Raw genomic sequence first — 22073 nt, 5'->3', positions numbered from 1 at the left:
CCTTTCAGGCCTTTAGAGATCCATTAATCCAAGATGTCTTATATCTCTGCAAATCAAACAGTCCCACTTACAGCAGAACCAGAGATCTAAACCTGCTTCAGCAAGTAAACAGAACACAACTGAGAGAGATATTTATCATTCCATCCTTACCCCTTCAGTGGAATAAACTTCCACTCCAAACTGAGCATTGTGACATACTTTCTGCCTTCAAAAAAAAAAAAAAAGAGTTAAACAACTGGATGGACCGATTGGATAATTGTAAATATTGTAAACAACTTTGGTTTTACTGTTAAGTGCAGAAAAACATTGCAGAGATAAAGTTAAGACTCTGTAACAAGCATAAACATCTTCAACAAGCATATTTTTGTTCCAAGATCCTTAAAAAAATGTGATTTTGCATTTGTTCTTATATATCATATATTTCCTGAATATTCACATTGTTTTCTTTTGTTTCTGTACTTTCACATCTGCCAGCCCAACTACACAGTTACCAAATAGCAAATAAATAAATAGGTACTTACAAATTCACCCCTGGAATGACTGGCCTAGTGCTCCTTAAAAGAAAAGAGGTAAACTCTAATGATGGGTATTGGCAAGGCTTTAATAGCCGTTGGTCCCATTTGCCTTGTATTTTCTGATTCTTAGAATGCAGCCTTTACTGAAAGTGTTTTTCCAGGGTTTTTCTGATGCTTATATGCCTGAAGATGATATAGCTATGAGCTGCAACTGAGTCTTCTTGCTAAAAAGTATGTTTTTGAATGGAGTATGATTTTTTCTTTTTTCCTTTTTTTCTTCTTTTGGAAAATATGACACCCCTTTGAAACTGCTACTTTGTGTGAAACATTATCCAGCTTGAAAATAAGTAAATAAGTAATTTGTGCAGCGGCGACTTCAATAAGATTAGTTTCCAAAATGTAGACTATATATATGAGGTGCGCTTGCTCTCTGTCTGTCTCTCTCTATATACATATATATATATATATATATATATATATATATATGTATACACAGAGAGAGAGAGAGTGGCATGATTCTCCAGCAGTGAGATTTCCTTCCCTGTACAGTTTTAATGGTTCATTTCTAATGTGGACTCACACATAGTTCTAGGCTTTTTTATATTCTGCATTTCAGGCCTCTGTTCAGATACACAGCAGACTGCCTCCAACAGCCTCACCATGAGGATCCCTTATTCACTGCTTAATAAAATACTCCACAGTACCCTTCCAATGCAGAGCATTATCAAACTGCCTCAGTTTTGTCTCTATGAGTCATTCAGTGCAAAGTTAATGGCAGCTCTTGAAACTAGCAACAGTTTTAAACATGTCCCTTCAGCTATGTTTAACACTGCTGAGAGACTCTGTCTACTTCCATTATGTATTAAAACTGTGGAATAAAATCCTCAGAGTTAAAACAGATAGAAAAACGTAAATAGTTTCAAAACTATGCCAAAGATGGCTCTGTTCTTCCTACTCACCTGGCTAGCTTTACTAAGATTACTTTTTCTTTTTTCTCCAGCTCTTACAGCCACTTTGCTTCCCAATAATTTGTACCTTATTGCTCCTCCTTATACTGCACTAATTTCCTAAACTCTCACAATTCCTCTTTCTCACACACCCACCAGTGACTGAAGTTCCTCCTCTGTCCATTTAGCCTTGTGCTCATTTCTGTAATTTCTCCTTTCATATCTCTCTTATCACCAATTTTTAAGCTACACTACTTCTTCTCTGTCTGTAAGTTATTACTAACCTCAAAAACACCCCAGTTTGATATTTTCCCTGCAGCCATAATTCTATAAATACATCAACTATTATTGTATTGTATTTTTCTATACAGTAATTAGCCAAATATATTTTAATTTATCTCTTTTTTTGTGTTAAAATTTTCATCTAACAAATTACTTAAAAAAACATGTAAATAAGTTTATGTATAGATGTTTAACCCTGCAATTACAAATGTGCATCATGTGTAAGTTAAAAGTGGAGCTTTTCTTCCCAGGCCTCCGATGAAAATAGGTTTTACCCAGTCAGACTTTTCCCAGTCAACAAGGCAAATAAATAAATAAATGTCACAGTATGTTTTTTATAAAGGCAGGGTAGTTCCCTGAAGTAATGTTCCTTTTTTAGACTAAATGTTATCAATGTTATTGCTAAATAACTTGGCTTATTAACCCATTTATTCTAAAATTCCAGAATAGTCCGTTATCCTTTTCCATACTTGTGCATGTAACCATACAGGTTTAACAATTGGAGGAGATTGTTGCAGTAGTCAAGAAAAGGAACCTCTTTCCATTCTTTAACATGGCATACCAGGGATTTGCCAGTGGAGACATTGACAGAAATGCTTGGGGTGTGCAATACTTCATTGAGCAGGGTGCATAAACATTGTGCTGCCACAGTCTTACGTCAGGAATATGGGACTAGATTATGAATGTGTTGGGGGCCTTCTCTGTGATCTGCAATGATGCTGATGAGGCAAAGCAGGTAGAATCCCAGGTCAAGATCTTGACCCATCCCATGTATTCAAACCCATCTTTGAATGGAGCCTGTGTTGCTGCTGCTGCTCTTCTGTTTAGTCCAGAACTTTGAGCAGAATGGCTGCAGGAAGTTATGGGAATAGTCCACAGCATCATCAGCATGAGAAAGCAGACGGTTTCCAACCTGAAAAAAGAGGGTTCAATTCATAACTGGCAGCACTCCTACCAAACTAGCATGTTCTGCTTCATGGGGCTAAAGACAGACCAGGTAGAGCATTTAACCAAGGAGTTTTCGATCTGCTTGACAAAGGATGGATGTATCTCTGTGGCTGATGCGTTCTCTTCCAGTGTGGCCTACCTTGGACTTGTCATTCACCAGGTCAGAAAGTAATGCTATCTATGAAGTAAGAGAGCAGGGCAGCGCATAGTGGAAACAGTTCCTGAAAGGAAATCTTCTTCAGATGGTTCAGACAAAAATATTTCAGAAATGTGTGTCATAATTTTTTGAAAACTGAAATGCAGAAAAAGCTGCTAAAGTTTTACTATTTAGTAAGCTATGTGTTCCTCTGAAGAAGGTTTTTTTTCCCTACAGATAACTACTTAGTTTCTCTTTCCTCCCCAAACACTACAAAACATCTGGAATATTCTAGACACCCCTAGAGATTATTATCCTGGGACACAGCATTTGTGAAATCCTCTGTCTTTATGTTATCCCAGAAGGAGTGACCAGGATGGTGCTAGTCCAATTTTAAACACTTCATCCATTTCTTTAATGCGTTCTGAATGAGATTATTGGAAAGGCCCCAAGACTCTAATTATAATTTCACTTTCTCTTGCTGTAGATTATGATACAGATCAGGCTTTCATGTGTCTTCCATGAGTGTAAATACAGAAACTAATGTTGCATAGTGGTTTTAGACTTGCATTTGTGTTGTTCCTTAATGGTATGGAGTATTTTGGGAGATTCTTCCACCAAGTATGTTGTTGTATAAGTTCATGAGCAAATATTGTTTTATATGAAGTTTTATTGTATTTTTATCTTAATCAGCTAGTCATTTATTCAGTTAATTTAGAGTAAAACTTCACTAAAATAGGATAGCAAATAGAATATCATCAAATAGAATATATATATATACTTTCCTAATATCAAGTAATTTTCTAAAAAATAAATAATACTATCTTTATTTTTTTTTCAAGACAAGAAGACATAAAACTTTACAACCAGATGTAAAGCAAAATAACCAGCTGGCACAAGGACACCCTGAGTTATTAACTGCTCAACAAACTTCAGATGGAAATGCACATAAGATGTATTTTAAAGAAAGGAAACATCTTAATTCAGTTAGACTGAACAATCAACATATAAATTCTAGGTCACCTAGAGGATTTTATAATGAAAGAAGTGACCATACTTCTCAATTCTTGCCTAGTGGTGGTGGCAATATCTTGTCAAATACAAGTTCTCCAAATATTTACAATATGGACAGTCTTCCTACTGTAAATCTGAATATTAATGTAAATGCACCTTCGGAATGCACACCTTCAGTTAGCTGTGATCACAGTCAAGCTACCATCAACCTTATTTCTTCCCACCGTCCACTACAACAAACTCCATCGGCTTTATTGAACTACAATGAGCTTAATTCCCCAAAATCTCAACTTAGTATGCATTCTGGAGATCATCAATGTAGCCATGCAGCATTCTGCGACCAGCAGAGTTCACTGGTTTATGGATACCCTGGATATTTACCTTCACAATCACCTGACAAATTTATAAAGTATCAACATTTTCAGAAACATCGTCCCAATGAACTACATGCTCAGTATATTATGAACTATAATGAATCAAAAGGAAAAGTTGAGAGTTCTCCACATCCTATAGAAAGACAGCTTAACAGTAAAAAACACTCAAAGAGACACATTAGCAATGGGTAAGTAAAGCTTTATCCTACCTAGATTTGTCTCTTCTGTACTTATGCAAACTGATGTATTGGTGCCTATTGACATAAACAATTACAATGAATGTACCCTAATCAAAACGGATCCATTTGTATTTATTTACTAAGTTCTACTGCAAGCATGGGATGTTGACATGAAGACCTGTCATGTTGATTTTGAACTTCTGTGCCTGCAGTTATTGCAGATATTGTTGAGTTCTACTTTTTTGTATTACTCTAAAACACTATTATTACATGCTTTCAGTGTTAATTTTAAAGTTCTTTCTCTATTATACAGTATATTACTGACAGCAGAGGGGGAAACAGTAAGCCTTTCTAGTCTGCCCTTTATATGCATTTGACTTTCTGAATCCTCTGTTCCTAATTTCCCACTAAATTTCAGTGCCTTCTTGAATATCTCTGTGAATTCCCTTTCTGACACCCATGCTGTCACTTCATTCCATAGTTCCATCATCCTCACTATGAAGTACTTTTGAGGATTCGCAGGTTTATTCCTACAGTGTAATAACTCTGTTTCTTCCTTCCCTCTCTTCTCCCTGCTGAAGATGACCCCTTCACTTGTCCGCCACTGTAATGTTCCCTCTGTCTCATTGGGTCACAAGTAGGAACAGCTGTAAATCCTCAAACCTGTTTTATATAATTTCCTCCCTGTTCCACTCAGTTTTCTAGTGACTTTCATCTGGACCCCTTCCAGCAGTCTGCTGTCCCTTTCCTTGTATGGCTTCCAGAACTGCAAACAGTACTTAAGGGTGTGGTCTGATCAGCCCTGTAGATTTGCAAGCATTACCTCTTTACTTCTCATAATTGTCACCATGAGTATATGGCCCAGTATTCTGTTTGTTGCTATAATGTTTCTCTTATTCTGCTCCTGACTGTCCATTCAAGTGTGACTGATACCCCCATCTCCTATTCCTGATTGTTGCCATTAGGTCCACTCTCCATAGAATGCTTCAGTCCTGGATTACTGTTGCTCAGGTGCACTAGTTTAAATTTGATTACCCTGAACCTGAGCTGACACCTCTTTCTGCCCACATGGTCAGCCATTTCAAGGCCTTCCTTACACCCTTCTCCCATCCTCTACTGCTACGTATCTTTTTGGACCATCAGTAGATGTGTTGATATTATTCTCTCTTCCCTCAGATATCTCTGAGACAAACACTAAGAAGAGTACTGGACCTATGACTGAATCATGAAGATGAAGGACAGCTGCAGGGTTTTCTCCTCACATTTCTGATTCAGATTGAGAGGAGAGCACAGTGTTCGATTCTCCCTTTAGAGGTTTCTGTTTCTCTGAATCTATTTCCAAAATGTGCCAGTGTTTTCAGTGGGGGAACTTTGAGGTTTCTCACTCCCTCAGAAAGTACTATGAGCTGTTATAGATGGAATCTCCAGAACCTTCACCCATTTCTCCATTGCTGTCAGCTTTGGAGGATGTGTGCATCACTGCCTGCAGTTTTCCTGACAATCAGCCTGCTGCCCCTATAAAGACAGATTCTATAAAGTTTCTCAGTCTTTTACATTTTTGCACTCATCCCAAATGTGACCATGCAAATATGGCTTTAGTTAATCCTACTGCTGCTAAACATTTAGTTAATTACAATCCTGCACACTTTCTGACAAGGATGGGAAAAAATTGATAAGTATGGGGAAAAAAGTGTATGTTTCTGCTACTTTGATTTTCAGAATTTTGAATTGACAGGCTTATATATTTTAAAGCTTATTCTGACTAATTGTGAAAGTTAATCAAGAGTTTCTTGGGAGGAAAAATATGCTTCAAATGGTTTAATTTATTTCATTTTACAAGTCAGTACTCATTGTTTAAGGTATATGTATGACTTTATCGATACTTCTTCCAGGGCTATGGACACTGGTACTGTTTTGAGGAGGTTTGCCTGGCTGCATTCTCAGAACTGCCCAGATAATGTGAACAATGAGAGTTTATATTCTCCTTTGGATAGAAATTAAGTTTTGGTCCCTCTGTTGCAGAGGCTATTAAAAAGTGTGATGAGAAGAGTAACTTGATACAGGGAATCTCTTAAGATTTTTCACCCCACTTTTTCCATATTTTCTTAAAGATTCTCTACCCCCATGTTCAGTTTTGGCATGGAACAAAATAATTCTCAGCAAAATGCTAGTAAACAAATGTTTAAAAAGCAATGTCAAGGGGTTCCAAAAAGAAAGCAGGACAGTCAAACAGGTCAGAATGATTATTTAAGGGGCCATGCCCCCCTCTCCTCACTTCCATCCTGTCAGGCCCTTATCCTTATCAGAAAGTCTGACTCTGCATTTCTGTCTTTGGCAACAGATAGTTTCAGACAAATGGGTTCTGAAGATCATTCAGCAAGGTTACAGATGGCAGTAGGAGGAAATTCCTCCTTTCCAGGAGGTAATTCCTCATCCATCAGATCAGACTCCTCTTTTTTCCCCTGCCCTTGTACAAATGTCTCAGAGAATGATAAAACAAGTTCCTCCTTCCCAGACTAGGAAAGGTTTTTATTCAAGGATGTTTTTGGTGTCAAAGAAAGAAAATGCTTGGAGACCTGTTCTGGAATTTTCTTTGCTAAACCTTTTTTGATAGTTCCCAATTTCAAAATACTGTCACTTCCTGGTAAAGCTAGATTTAAAAGATGCATCTGATGTTCTCTTTTTGGCCACTTCATTAGACTTTGGCTCTGTAACTCAAACATTCTCTCTTATTCATAAGCTTCTCTTCTCCTGAATTACCTCAGCTCTCGTTTGCTGCTTCAGGTTCAGATGTGGTCACCTGTAGCTCAAGTAGCTTTTTGTGATAGACAAGTACCTTTCTTATTTATTGTAGTTCTTGTTAAAAAAAACAAGCTTATCTAATTATTTCTTTTACTAGTCATCAGACCTTGTGCCCTTTGCTTCCTTTGACACCTAACTGTTAGGTACTTCCCCCATATCCCATTGCTGGTAATTCCTTATTATCGCAGTTGTACACCATTTTAGGTATTAGATGTTACCATTGTTAGTTGTTCTCTTTTTCTGGTTAAATATGTAGTATTTATGTATGCATGTATAGATATATACATATATATATATATATATATATATATATATATATATATATATATATATATATTACGTATATGGGTCTACTTCACTTACCCAACATCCCACATAACCGGCACGCAAAACACAGAGCCGAAAACACCGACATTTTACAACACTGACACTGCACATACCCAAAACACACAATACCGACACTTCAAAACCCTGACACACCTCCATAAAACATACACACAACACACACAAACAAAATACAAAAGAAAAAACACAACAACTCTTGACATAACAAAAATCAAAAGTCGACAAAGCAGCTGGACAAAAAATAAATCAAAAAACTGCTCAAGGCTGGAAAATACGAAACCACAGACTAGCGTAACTTCCATTTTATTCAACTCTTTCGTAAAAAACTTCTTCAGAACCAAAAGAAATGTTACATCAAACATTCATTTAAATACTGCACACAATTAAAATCAATTAATCAATTGCATAGTGTAAAATCGTAATTAAAGAGCCCTTTGCAAAAAACAAACTCTTCATTCATCATTATGCACTATAGAATGGGCATAATTGAATACATTACAATAACAAACATTTTAAAACATATGCGTCACGATCTTTTAAAAAACATTTAATATTGATGGCTTCATTTAACCCAAGAAAATGATCCGCCTGTAATTTAATTTGCCATCTAGTTTCTCTTTGAGCCAAAACATTCCTGTAATCACCCACCCCCTGTAATCAGGTTCACAGTGTTCCAGGATAGAAAACAAAATTTTTTTAAAACCAATACATTCAACACTATGTCTATGAAATATTTGTTGTTTGTCCTTTTTTCTAATATTATACATATACTCCTTCATTCTAACATTTAATTTTCTAGTAGTCATACCAATATAAAATGATGAGCATTTGTCACACACTGCAATATAAACAACTCCTTTTGTTTTACAACAAAAATTCCCAGGGACCCCTATAGTGTTAGGTATGTGAGGAAGTTGAATATAAGGGCCTTCTAAAATAAACCTACAAACAGAACAATCATGACATTTGTGCATACCCCTATTAATGTGCCCCTTCTTAATGCTACATGTGCTTCTATCTCTCCCCTTTTCAAATGCTCCTTTCAAACTATGTTCATTCCTATAAACAAACTTTGGTTTCCCCTTAATAGCTGCCATTAAATCAGCATTTCCTTCGAGGATCTTCCAATTATTGTTTATAATATTACGTATACCTATATTGTCAACACTCATGTTCATACTGAAACATAAAATTTCAGTATACTTTCCAGTTTCCTTAACTTGGGGTGTTGGTCTATTTTTCAAAATGGGTGGATACAAAATTGCACGTTGCTTAGAAATATCATTAGCTGCTTCCCTTAACAAACTCTTACTGTACCCCCTCTCCAAAAACAATTGTATGATGAATTCAAGCTCATTAATAAATGTCTCATCAACACTCGTCATCCTGCTAGCTCGTATAAATTGGCTTTTGGGTATGTTATTCAGCATGAATTTCGGATGTTGACTGGTTGCATGTAAATAATTATTCTTAAAGGTTTCTTTACGAAAAATACTACTAGTAAAGTTTTCTCCCAATGCATTCCATGTCAGAGTTACATCCAAAAAAATGAATGGAATTCCCATAACATCCCACAACAAACTTCAAAAAGTCAAAAACCTCATTCAACTTGTTATAGAATAACTGCATTTCTCGAACCCCTCCATATAAAATAAAAATTAAATCATCTATAAATCTTTTATAATAAATGACCTTGAATTCAGTTTTCAGGGAGTCCATGATGGTATGTTCCCACCACCCCATGACTAAGTTGGCAAACACTGGGGCTGCTGGGGACCCCATCGCAACTCCTTGAACTTGCTTGTAAAATCTATGATTAAAAGTAAAAAAATTATTTTCTAAAATCACTTCCATAGAATCACAATAAAAACTGACTTCTCCATTAGATATATTGCTGCATTGCTGTAAAAATGCTCTCATTGCTTCTATCCCCTTGTCATGGGGTATAGACGTGTACAGAGACACTACATCTAGAGTGAACATAATGTGCTGTGTCGGACTGAATAAATGAGCTTCATTCACAAACCGGATACTATCTAAAAAGTCCCAAGAGTCCCTCAAATACGACTTCATTTTGCAAACAATAGCACTAAGCATTGCATCAATCATTTTTGACATACCCGCTGTGACATAATTCGGGGCAGAAATAATAGGTCTGAAGGGGGGGTCCGTTAGGCTTTTGTGACTCTTAGGAATGCCAAACATTACTCCTATTCTAGGATGTTCTACTTTACAGAAATTATAAATTGCAGAATCCATGTTGCTGCACATCAAATTTTCATACAAGAAGCTATTAACATATCTAAAACTTTTCTCTATGTCCTTTGTCGAAACAATATTATATTCATTCACATTACTGAGCATAGATTCCATTTTGTTAATATAATCCTTTTGATTCATCAAGACAGTGAGCCTCCCTTATCGCTTTTCATTATTCTGATGTCTCTAGAAGTCACTAACTCTTTCATGGCATTTCTCATGTTAACATTCAAGTTATTAAAATAATATTGACTCTCTTTATTGAGCAAAGCTCGAATCTCATTCTCACATGTTGTTTCAAACACCTGAATAGTATGAATTAAAGCTGGATTAAAACTAGAAGGTTTAAAAAACATGCTATTGTTTTTTTCTCATATCTTTCAAAATATATTTCAGATTTAACTTCCTAGTAAATTTCTTTAAATCAATGATGGTTTCAACTACATCAGCTCGCCTAGTGGGAATGAAATTTAAACCTAACTTTAACAGTTGAACATGAAATTTGTTTAAAATACAGTTAGATAAATTCAAAATGTCCTTTTCAAACTTACCCTCATCTACTTGTTGTCTGTAGATGACTCGGACATTAATCTTGCCTTCTTTCTGGTCATCTTCTGCTGCTTGCAAGTTCTTTGCTCTTTCTCTGAACTTAAAAAAACACCCTGTTTGATAGCAGTGTCACTGTTTTCTTTATCAAACGTTTTAGGTATAGATGGAACAGCCGTTTCTTCAACATTAACCATAGAATCTTCAGTTTCTGAAACACTACTGAATCCTGGAACATTGTCAAAATTACCCATATGCCCCACCTGCTTAAATAAAGTTCCTTGTGCATTGGATTTAAGGTGGACCGAAGAAAAGGTGGACCATTTCTTATTAGACCTGCCAAACAGTTGTTTTCTTTCAGTTTTAAGAAATATGGAAAAAGCAGTGCCAGTACTATATGCATTGATATCACGCTCCAATGTTTTGTTCTTTCTCTCAATCAACAACCTTTCATGCTCTTCTGTCTCTTTTAAAAGTATGACATGTTCATTTCTCTCACTAAACTTAATATGGAGCTTTGATACAAAACTATCCTCAATAGCCACAATTTCATCTTTGATTTCTCTCATAATGTTGGAATTACGTTCTATCAATAGTTTGAGGAAAGTAACCCCCGTATTGTTGAAAAATTGTTCCAGAGTTTTAAAGAATGGATCAGTCACTGAAACACCATTGGGGCATTTAAAAAACCTCAAGCCTTTCGGGACTATATTTAATTCAATGCATTTCAAAAAATATTTATTTTCAATATCCAAACTTTTGTATTTTTTCAAAAGTTTGTCTAGACGTTCACGTTTTTCTTTGAAATGTGGTTGATAAATCAAGTCAGTAGCTTTTTTCTTACTATTAAATGGACCCATACTACTAGAGAGAACAGAGGCAATGCTGGCATACGTAGGACTTTGCTTTTCAGCTCTCCGCCCTATAATAGATGTGACTTCCAACTCATTGTTCCATGTTCATGTTCCATCTATACCTAAAACTTTTGATAAAGAAAACAGTGACACTGCTATCAAACAAGGTGTTTTTTTAAGTTCAGAGAAAGAGCAAAGAACTTGCAAGCAGCAGAAGATGACCAGAAAGAAGGCAAGATTAATGTCCAAGTCATCTACAGACAACGAGTAGATGAGGGTAAGTTTGAAAAGGACATTTTGAATTTATCTAACTGTATTTTAAACAAATTTCATGTTCAACTATTAAAGTTAGGTTTAAATTTCATTCCCACTAGGCGAGCTGATGTAGTTGAAACCACCATTGATTTAAAGAAATTTACTAGGAAGTTAAATGTGAAATATATTTTGAAAGATGTGAGAAAAAACAATAGCATGTTTTTTAAACCTTCTAGTTTTAATCCAGCTTTAATTCATACTATTCAGGTGTTTGAAACAACATGTGAGAATGAGATTCGAGCTTTACTCAATAAAAGGAGTCAATATTATTTTAATAACTTGAATGTTAACATGAGAAATGTCATGAAAGAGTTAGTGACTTCTAGAGACATCAGAATAATGAAAAGCGATAAGGGAGGGCTCACTGTCTTGATGAATCAAAAGGATTATATTAACAAAATGGAATCTATGCTCAGTAATGTGAATGAATATAATATCGTTTCGACAAAGGACATAGAGAAAAGTTTTAGATATGTTAACAGCTTTTTGTATGAAAATTTGATGTGCAGCAACATGGATTCTGCAATGTATAATTTCTGTGAAGTAGAACATCCTAGAATAGGATTAATGTTTGGCATTCCTAATATTTCTGCCCCGAATTATGTCACAGCGGGTATGTCAAAAATGATTGATGCAATGCTTAGTGCTATTGTTTGCAAAATGAAGTCGTATTTGAGGGACTCTTGGGACTTTTTAGATAGTATCCGGTTTGTGAATGAAGCTCATTTATTCAGTCCGACACAGCACATTATGTTCACTCTAGATGTAGTGTCTCTGTACACGTCTATACCCCATGACAAGGGGATAGAAGCAATGAGAGCATTTTTACAGCAATGCAGCAATATATCTAATGGAGAAGTCAGTTTTTATTGTGATTCTATGGAAGCGACTTTAGAAAATAATTTTTTTACTTTTAATCATAGATTTTACAAGCAAGTTCAAGGAGTTGCGATGGGGTCCCCAGCAGCCCCAGTGTTTGCCAACTTAGTCATGGGGTGGTGGGAACATACCATCTTGGACTCCCTGAAAACTGAATTCAAGGTAATTTATTATAAAAGATTTATAGATGATTTAATTTTTATTTTATATGGAGGGGTTCGAGAAATGCAGTTATTCTGTAACAAGTTGAATGAGGTTTCTGACTTTTTGAAGTTTGTTGTGGGATGTTATGGGAATTCCATAAATTTTTTTGGATGTAACTCTGACATGGAATGCATTGGGAGAAAACTTTACTAGTAGTATTTTTCGTAAAGAAACCTTTAAGAATAATTATTTACATGCAACCAGTCAACATCCGAAATTCATGCTGAATAACATACCCAAAATCCAATTTATACGAGCTAGCAGGACGACGAGTGTTGATGAGACATTTATTAATGAGCTTGAATTCATCATACAATTGTTTTTGGAGAGGGGGTACAGTGAGAGTTTGTTAAGGGAAGCAGCTAATGACATTTCTAAGCAACGTGCAACTTTGTATCCACCCATTTTGAAAAATAGACTAACACCCCAAGTTAAGGAAACTGGAAAGTATATTGAAATTTTATGTTTCAGTATGAACATGAGTGTTGACAATATAGGTATACGTAATATTATAAACAATAATTGGAAGATCCTCGCAGGAAATGCTGATTTAATGGCAGCTATTAAGGGGAAACCAAAGTTTGTTTATAGGAATGAACATAGTTTGAAAGGAGCATTTGAAAAGGGGAGAGATAGAAGCACATGTAGCATTAAGAAGGGGCACATTAATAGGGGTATGCACAAATGTCATGATTGTTCTGCTTGTAGGTTTATTTTAGAAGGTCCTTATATTCAACTTCCTCACATACCTAACACTATAGGGGTCCCTGGTAATTTTTGTTGTAAAACAAAAGGAGTTGTTTATATTGCAGTGTGTGACAAATGCTCATCATTTTATATTGGTATGACTACTAGAAAATTAAATGTTAGAATGAAGGAGTATATGTATAATATTAGAAAAAAGGACAAAAAACAAATATTTTATAGACATAGTGTTGAATGTATTGGTTTTAAAAAATTTTTGTTTTCTATCCTGGAACACTGTGAACCTGATTACAGGGGGGGTGATTACAGGAATTTTTTGGCTCAAAGAGAAACTAGATGGCAAATTAAATTACAGGCGGATCATTTTCCTGGGTTAAATGAAGCCATCAATATTAAATGTTTCTTAAAAGATCGTGAAGCATATGTTTTATAATGTTTGTTATTGTAATGTATTCAGTTATGCCCATTCTATAGTGCATAATGATGAATGAAGAGTTTGTTTTTTGCAAAGGGCTCTTTAATTACGATTTTACACTATGCAATTGATTAATTGATTTTAATTGTGTGCAGTATTTAAATGAATGTTTGATGTAACATTTCTTTTGGTTCTGAAGAAGTTTTTTATGAAAGCGTTGAATAAAGTGGAAGTTACGCTAGTCTGTGGTTTCGTATTTTCCAGCCTTGAGCAGTTTTTTTGATTTAACTCTTGACATAAAACTAACTAGTTCTCCTCACTCACACCCTGCCCACCATCTACATTAAACTAAACCCTTACCACTAAAATAAAACATACACTACAAATAAAAAAATCTAAAACACTTATCTTTGCATTTCACTCCCCCTGCACCCCCCATACCCCCCGTAATTTAAATATACCAACTTCGAGATCGCACTACAATGTCTACAAGAGCAGATTTCCTGTTCTGCTCAAGTTGGACTGTCGACCATTCGGAAGTCAGCATTCTCACGTGTCAGTTATTTGACACATTGAACTTTTCGGCTCGGTGTTTTGTGTGTCAGTCTATTGAGATTTCGGTAATCTCAAGTAGACCCATATATTTATATATATATGTGTGTGTATATATATATATATATATATATATATATATACATATATATATTATATATATGTATATATATATATATTATATATATGTATATATATATATATATATATTATATATATGTATATATATATATATATATATATATATATATATATATATATATACACATATCTATATATATATATATTATATATATGTATATATATATATATATATATATATATATATATATATGTATATATATATATATATATATATATATATACACACACACACACACACACACACACGCACACACACACACACACATCTACTTCTAAACCTTGAAAGCTGATATAATAGAACTTCATTTTCAAGAGATGAAAATCGCAAAAGTTTAAACACCCAAAGAGCGAATTGTTTCCAGGGCAAGTAAACAATTGCCCAAACTTCAACAGAACACATACCGGAGTAAATAAAACCCACCTAGGTGGAGAGCTATGCCCCCCACACCCACTCCTAACTATATATACCAACTCCAGGATCACACTACAGTGGAGAAAAAAGCATGTAAGGCAAGTGTTTACTTGCCCTGGGAAAAATTCACTGTTCGGGTATTTAAGCTTTTGTGATTTTTGTTTCATGAAAATGAAGTTAGATTATATGAGCTTTTGAGGTTTAGAAGAGGATGCGTATCTCTACCTATATCTATATATGTATATATATATATACACACACACACACACACACTCTCTTACACGCATGTAAACAGTGGATATGAAAAGTATACACACCTCTGTTAAAATGCCATGTTTTTGTGATATATATATAAAAAAATGAGACCACAATAAATCATTTCAAAACTTTTCCCACATTTAATGTGAGCTATAAACTGCACAATTCAGTTGAAAAACAAACAAATCTGTTAGAGGAAAAAACATAAAAAATAAAAAAAACATACAGTAAGCTGGTTGCATAAGTGTGCACACCCTTAAACTAATACTTTGTTGAAGCACCTTTTGATTAAATTACAGCATTCAGTCTTCTTGGCTACACACCAGCCATCAATTAAAGAGACTTTGATTAACCTTAAATACAGTTCAGCTGTCCTAGTAGGATTTTCCTGACATTTACTCAGTTGCCTGCTACAACAAAAGCCATGGTTCGCAGAGAGATTACAAAGCATCAAAGGGATCTCATTGTTGAAAGGTATCAGTCAGGAGAAGGGTACAACAAAATTTCCACAGCATTGGATATAGCATGGAACACAGTGAAGACAGTCATCAAAAAGTGGAAAAAAATATGGGACAACAGTGACGTTGCAAAGAATTAGACGTCCCTCCAAAATTGATGAAAAGACAAGACGAAAACTGGTCAGGGAGGCTGCCAAGATACCTGCAGCAACACTGAAGGAGCTGCAGGAATTTCTGGCAAGTACTGGTTGTTTACTACATGTGACAACATTCTCCAGTATTCTCCATATGTTTGGACTATGGGGTAGGTTGCAAGACGGAAGCCTTTTCTTACAAAAAAAAACATCCATGCCCGGCTAAAATTAGCAAAACAATACATCAAGTCTCCCAAAAGCATGTGGGAAAATGTGTTATGGTCTGATGAGACCAAGGTTGAACTTTTTGGCCACAATTTCGAAAGGTACGTTTGGTGCAAAGACAGCACTTCGCATCACTAAAAGGACATCATCCCCACGGTAAAGCATGGTGGTGGCAGTACCAGGCTTTGGGATTTCTTTTCTTAAGCTGGAACTGAGGCTTTAGTCAAGGTGGAGGGAATTATGAACAGTTCCAAATACCAGACACATTTGCCCCAAAACCTTCAGACTTCTGCTAGAAAACTGAAGATGAAGAGGAATTTCACCTTTCAACATGACAATGACCCCAAGCATACATCCAAATCAACAAAAGAATGGCTTCACCAGAAGAAAATTAAAGTTTTGGAATGGCCCGGCCACAATCCAGACCTATGTCCAATAGAAAATCTGTGGGGTGACCTGAAGAGGGCTGTGCACAATAGATGCCCTCACAATCTGACAGATTTAGAGTGCTTTTCCAAGGAAGAGTGGGCAAATATTGTCAAGTCAAGATGTGCCATGCTAATAAGACTCCTACCCAAAAAGACTGAGTGCTGTAATTAAATCAAAAGGTGCTCCAACAAAGTATTAGTTTAAGGGTGTGCACACTTATGCAACCAGCTTATTGTACGTTTTTTATTTTTTGTATTTTTCCCCTAACAGATTTGTTTTTCAGTCGAATTGTATAGGTTATAGTCACATTAAAGGTAAGAAAAGCTTTGAAATGATTTATTATGGCCTCATTTTTTTATATCACAAAAACCTGGCATTTTAACAGGAGTAAGCTAGGGAACCTTGTTGGCTAGGCTTACGTAGGCCCTTGGGCCGCTAGCCTAGTACCTACCTATGAGTGTGTACACTTTTTATATCCAATATTTATATATATATATATATATATATATATATATAAATATATCTATATATATATATATATATATAGATATATTTATATATATATATATATATATATATATATATATATATATATATATACACACACACACACACACACACACACACACACACACACATACATTTTTGTTGTGGTTGCTCTTGCTTGTTGTGGTGCTTACCGAAATATGTTGGATAAACTAACTGGCTTTAAAATTCATGTGGCACAAAACTCTTAACTCAGACACTTTGGGTGTGTTTACTGACTTGGATCAGGTTATTGGAGGATCATAGTAGGTTACTAGGCTATTGGCCCTGAGGCTGTTAGAAGCCTAGCCAGGAGTTTAGCCCATTTTTAGACAAATCAGCACCTGATGCCCCTGTCCAGCAGGGACATGGGTGGAATCCCAGGGGTATATTTTCTGTTTCCCATCCAGTTATCCAGGTTGCGCTTAAAAAGGGGTAAAGTGGTGCTTTGCTTGATGTAGCGAGGGAGTCTATTCCATAGATGGGGGAGTCTCTGGATCACAAATCTATACCGTCAACAAGTCTTGTTGATGTCACAGACCAGGTTGAGGTCTCGCATGGGGGTTACTCGAGTGGAGCTTGACTTGCGGATATGCAGCAGTCCCATCAAGGTGGGGTCCGTGATCACCTTGTATGCTAGATAGAGGTCACCTCTGAGGAGTCTGTATGAAACTGAGTAGAGGGATAGGGCTTTTAGCCTATCGGTGTATGGCAGATGTCTGAGTCCCTGGATTCTCCTTGTGAGGAACATCTGTGGTCTCTCCAGCTGCTGCATGTGCTTTGTGAGGTACATGCTGAAAGGGGTGTTGTACTCAATAATGGGCCTTGTAAGGGAAGAATGCAGGGATGTTATGACCTCCTTGTCCCTGGATGAGATACCCTTACTTATGAGGTGGGCCATGTAAAAGGCTTTCCGTATAATGGAAGCAACATGGTGGTCAAAAGTCAGGTTGCTATCACCCTGGGTGCCCAAATCCCCCACAACTGATTGCGTGCTTAGGATATTATTAATGAGATAATTTGTGGGGACATCACTCTCCCAAAAAGGGGATGATGATGCATTTTTTAATATTCAGGCCATGTTTCTGGCACCATTCATTTGTCTGAGTGAGACCCTCTTGGAGGATGTCCACATCACTAGGGGAAGTGATGACAGCATCCAGCTTGCAGTCATCTGCAAACTTGGTCAACTATAGCACACTGGTTTTGGCCTGCACCTCAGAAAAGTATATCCCAAATAGCAGAGGCCCCAAGACCAAACCCTGGGGTACTCCACTTATTGCGGGTCTACTACTTGAGGTGGCTTCCTCTATTTTGACTATGTGGGTTCCGTCTTACCACTGACTTTGAGATATGTGCAGGTTTTAACCATAGTGTACTAGCAGAGTGCAAAAGGTTTGCTTCCCTCCACTTCTTGCTCATCCGGAGCTCCCTCCTCCTATAAGAAATCTACAGAGTCTACCAAGTGGCATGCTGTTGATAAAACTAAACATTCAGGGAAGCATTCCGCAAATCACTCTCCTCCTCTTACTTTAGGCTTGACTCTTCCCAAGAAAATCACAAAATCATCAAGTCCAACTGTTCTAACCGATCCTATCCCATCAAAACTGATACCATCAGATCCAACTGTCCCTCCAGATCTGACTTGAGCTAAGTCATAATCTCCTTAGACAAGGTCTAAATTCTCTTTGGAGCCTATTTCTTCAGGGCTGCAATCACTTCTTTGCATTAGTTGCATTAGACACTTCAATGGATGTCCAGCCAACATTCAACCTCTTCATCCCTCAAGTCGTCTAGGATCCTAACAGAAGCAGATGTGGACAAAGTGATGAGAAAGTATCTCAGAATCCAGACTGAGCTGGAAGTTATCCTGGCTCCATCTCCCATTGAACCTGATAGGAGACAGAGCCTTTCAGAGCTGACTCAGCTCCAAAACTCATGCCTCAGAAGGAGCTTCGAGAATTGCAGATTCAGGAATTGCTGTAAGAAGGCATGCCTGGATGTACCTTTGTGACTCTGCCATTTAAGATATTCTTCAGTACTCCCGTAGATGGATCCACCTTGTTTGGACCTAAGGTGAAGAAAACTTTCTCCAGGAGGGAACAGGATAGGAAAACATTATTTGCTGTAGAGATATATTTTTCCTTGACCAGAGAGGGGTTAGAAAATTGTGGTTCCGTAAGCTGCAAGGGTCTTCCCAGAACTGCTATGGAGACAGATCACCCAGTGGCAGAGAGGAGGGAACTCTACTGGAAGATGCTGCCCCTGTGGCAGAGGTGGTCCACAATATCAGGGCTTCAGAGTTCCTTTTTCTAAGAAGCCCTTTCACTGCCCTGAAGGTTGCCTGACTACTGCACTCTGGAGGCAGTTGGGGGAACACATATCTCTGCACCCAGAAGCCTGGACATCCATTACCAAAGATACCTGGGTGCACAGAATAATGTCCAGGGGTTATTACATACTATTTTCTTCTACTTCCCAACAGATTAAAGGAATTCCTGACATTCCACCCAGTCTGAGGAAAGCAGCAGCAATAGAAATAGAAAAGCTGCTGGGGAAAAAGAGTCATCTAAGCGGTCCTCCCAGACCAACAATGATACAGAACCTATCTGAGCTTCTTTTTAGTGCCAAAGAAGACAGAGGACTTAATCAGTTTGTCAAACACGCAAGCTTCTGGATGGTCACAGTTCAGTCTGTTCTGCCAGTCTGTTGCAGAAGGATGATTAAATCTGTTCTGTAGACCTCCAGGATGCATACTATCATATCAAAATACAGAGGTTTTCCAGGATATGCTTAAACTTCCTTCTGGGAGACAATCACTATCAGTTCAGAGTCCTATACTTTGGTCTCACCATAGCCCCCAGGGTGTTCAACAAGTGTATGGCAGTGGTTGTAGCTCACTTGAGACTATGGGGATTCCAGGTGTTTACTTACTTCTGTGATTGGTTCCTTTCTTATTCCACGCGGGTTACTTGCTCCGTCTATATCTTCCACTAGGAATCACAGTGAACTACACCAAGTCTCATCTCTTGCTCACTCAAGCCCTGAAATTTATTGGCACTCGCCTGGATAAGGTGACACAGATTGCAGGCTTGTTACAGGCAAAGTTATGTAATTTACAGAGCCAAGAATCGCACATACTTTCTCTTCCTTCCCCTCCAGACAGGCTGGTATTATAGCTTCTCAGATCAATGGTAGCTTCAGTAGTTCTGGTACCATTAGCAAGATTTTACATAAGAGTACTATAATGGATCCTAGTGGTACACTAGTCAGTAGAACATCACCGTCTGACTGTACCTGTTCAGATTACTGCAGATTCACACAGAAGTTGCTCTGGGTTGCCTTTTTATTCTTCCTGCACCCAAGGCTACAGTGACAACAGATGTCTAACAACTTGGGTGAGGGGGGCATTACTTGTGAAGGATGGTCCAAGGCATGTGGTATCAGTTAGAGGTTAGTCTTTACATCAATATCCTAGAAATGAGAGCAGTCCTTTTGACATTTCAGGGGGTTTCAAGATGTTCTCCTCTAGGGATGGTTGCTTTTTAGTTGGTGGTCTTTTACATCAACAAAGTGGAGGGGACCTGATCCGACCCTACCCTACCCTACCCCTTATGACGAGAAGCAGTGAGAGTGTGGCAAAGGGTGATCTCTTCCAGCTATTTTCTATTGCCAGCATATATTCTGGAGAAGTCCAAAGTGCTGGCAGCCAAACTTAGTGGGTCTACTTACTTCCTCATGAGTGGTCTTTCAATCATTTAGTGGCAGAAATTATTTTTTTCTGCCATTGGGGCCAACCCTAATATGACATCTTTACTTCTTCCCTCAGTTCCAAGTGTAGCAGGTACTTTGTGGTGATCCCCGCCTGAGGGGGGTGTCACAGAGAGACAGAATGATTCACGATTGGCCCCATGGTCTCCTATATGCCTTCCCACCCACCCCTCTCATTCCCAAGTTTCTTCAGAAAGCATGTCAGAAGAAGTGCAAAGTAATCCTCTTTGTGCCACTCTGACCTCGAGAAGTGTAGTTGTCCTTCATATATCCTCACCTAGTTCTCCCTCCTTGCATTATGATCTCCCAGAACCTTCTACCTCACCCATCTGGGATACCTCACCTGGATATTCAAACCCTCTAATGGCCCGTGTAAAATTTGATAATGCTGTACTGTACCATAATTAGCTGGAAAAACTGCATACAATGAGACTGAGAAACAAAAGTCTTAATTACCCAAGCTTGTGCTGAATAGGTGTCAGTCTCTCCCTTTTGGACCATGTCTTGTGCATTCAGAATTAATTCTGCAAACACTGTAGTTCATTTAATAAGGTTTTATTAAATGTTCACAATATCCGAATACTTTAATAGTACTGATAAACAATTCAAATTGCTGCACATCATTCTGATTGTCCTGAACAACGTAAACCGACATAGTCTAACCTTGGTCTCAGGCTTTGTCTGTGCTTCATTAAGGAACATTCTGTAGCTGATATTTTCCTTGAGAAAAGAACATTCTGTCTGCACACTTTATGCTTATATTTCCTTTTTAATAAACTGTCTTTTTATGCTTGGCCAGCAAGGTTATTTTCCTTTCTGCTTAACTGTCTTGTATGAATAAATGAAACACAATTTATTTTACCCTTTAGCCTGTCTGATGTCTAATAACGATTTTAAAATGGAAATCCCTAATCTAACAGTTGCCTCTGAAGTCCCTGATGAAAGTCTACTGGGACCTACTTCTGCAGTTTACTTACATTTATATTGCTAACTACTGTATTTAGCTTTATGCTACTTGACTTATAATCTGAAAATAAAAAAATATATTATTTGGTAAACCTGTAATTTTAATTTTGACCATTAGGTGTCACTTGAGCATGTATGCCCTGTTTGGATTGAAGTATTTTAACTTTATGATTTCAATTAACTTTATGATATGAATAAACTTGCAATTTTAATTTTGACCACTAGGTGTAACTTGAGCATTTATGGCCTGTTTGGATTTAAATTTCTTAACTTTATGATTTGATTTCATATTAGCTAGCTTTATAGTCTTTAGAGTATTTAAGTCTAAGTATTCATGTATGAGTGATATATTTAAAACATGTACATTATTTAACCCCCTTTTTCTGGAAGAAGAGGACCTGCAATATTTATTTGTATACTGTACCATGCTTTTTCTGAAACTGGCACTCTCTGCAACTGAGGTTTTTTAAAACTTATACT

The 22073-nt window shown here is 37.0% G+C and overlaps 1 protein-coding gene and 1 pseudogene across 1 annotated transcript in view; both read left to right on the top strand.

Moving 5' to 3' along the window:
* Positions 1-2179: 2179 nt before the first annotated feature.
* On the top strand, positions 2180-2864 carry LOC122808472 (annotated as a pseudogene).
* Positions 2865-3678: 814 nt separating this feature from the next.
* JHY (junctional cadherin complex regulator) overlaps positions 3679-22073 on the top strand; it is a 456339-nt gene continuing 437944 nt past the window's right edge. The window contains exon 1 of the mRNA XM_044080858.1: positions 3679-4404. Within this exon, the coding sequence (XP_043936793.1) occupies positions 3782-4404 (623 nt within the window). The 5' untranslated portion in view covers positions 3679-3781. The remainder of the gene's footprint in view (positions 4405-22073) is intronic.

The sequence above is a fragment of the Protopterus annectens genome, chromosome 8.part0 (assembly GCF_019279795.1).
Source record: "Protopterus annectens isolate FY-2018-M chromosome 8.part0, PAN1.0, whole genome shotgun sequence".
Classification (NCBI taxonomy): domain Eukaryota; kingdom Metazoa; phylum Chordata; order Ceratodontiformes; family Protopteridae; genus Protopterus; species Protopterus annectens.
The sequence above is the reverse complement of the archived record's forward strand: the minus strand, read 5'-3'. Positions and strand labels throughout refer to the sequence as shown.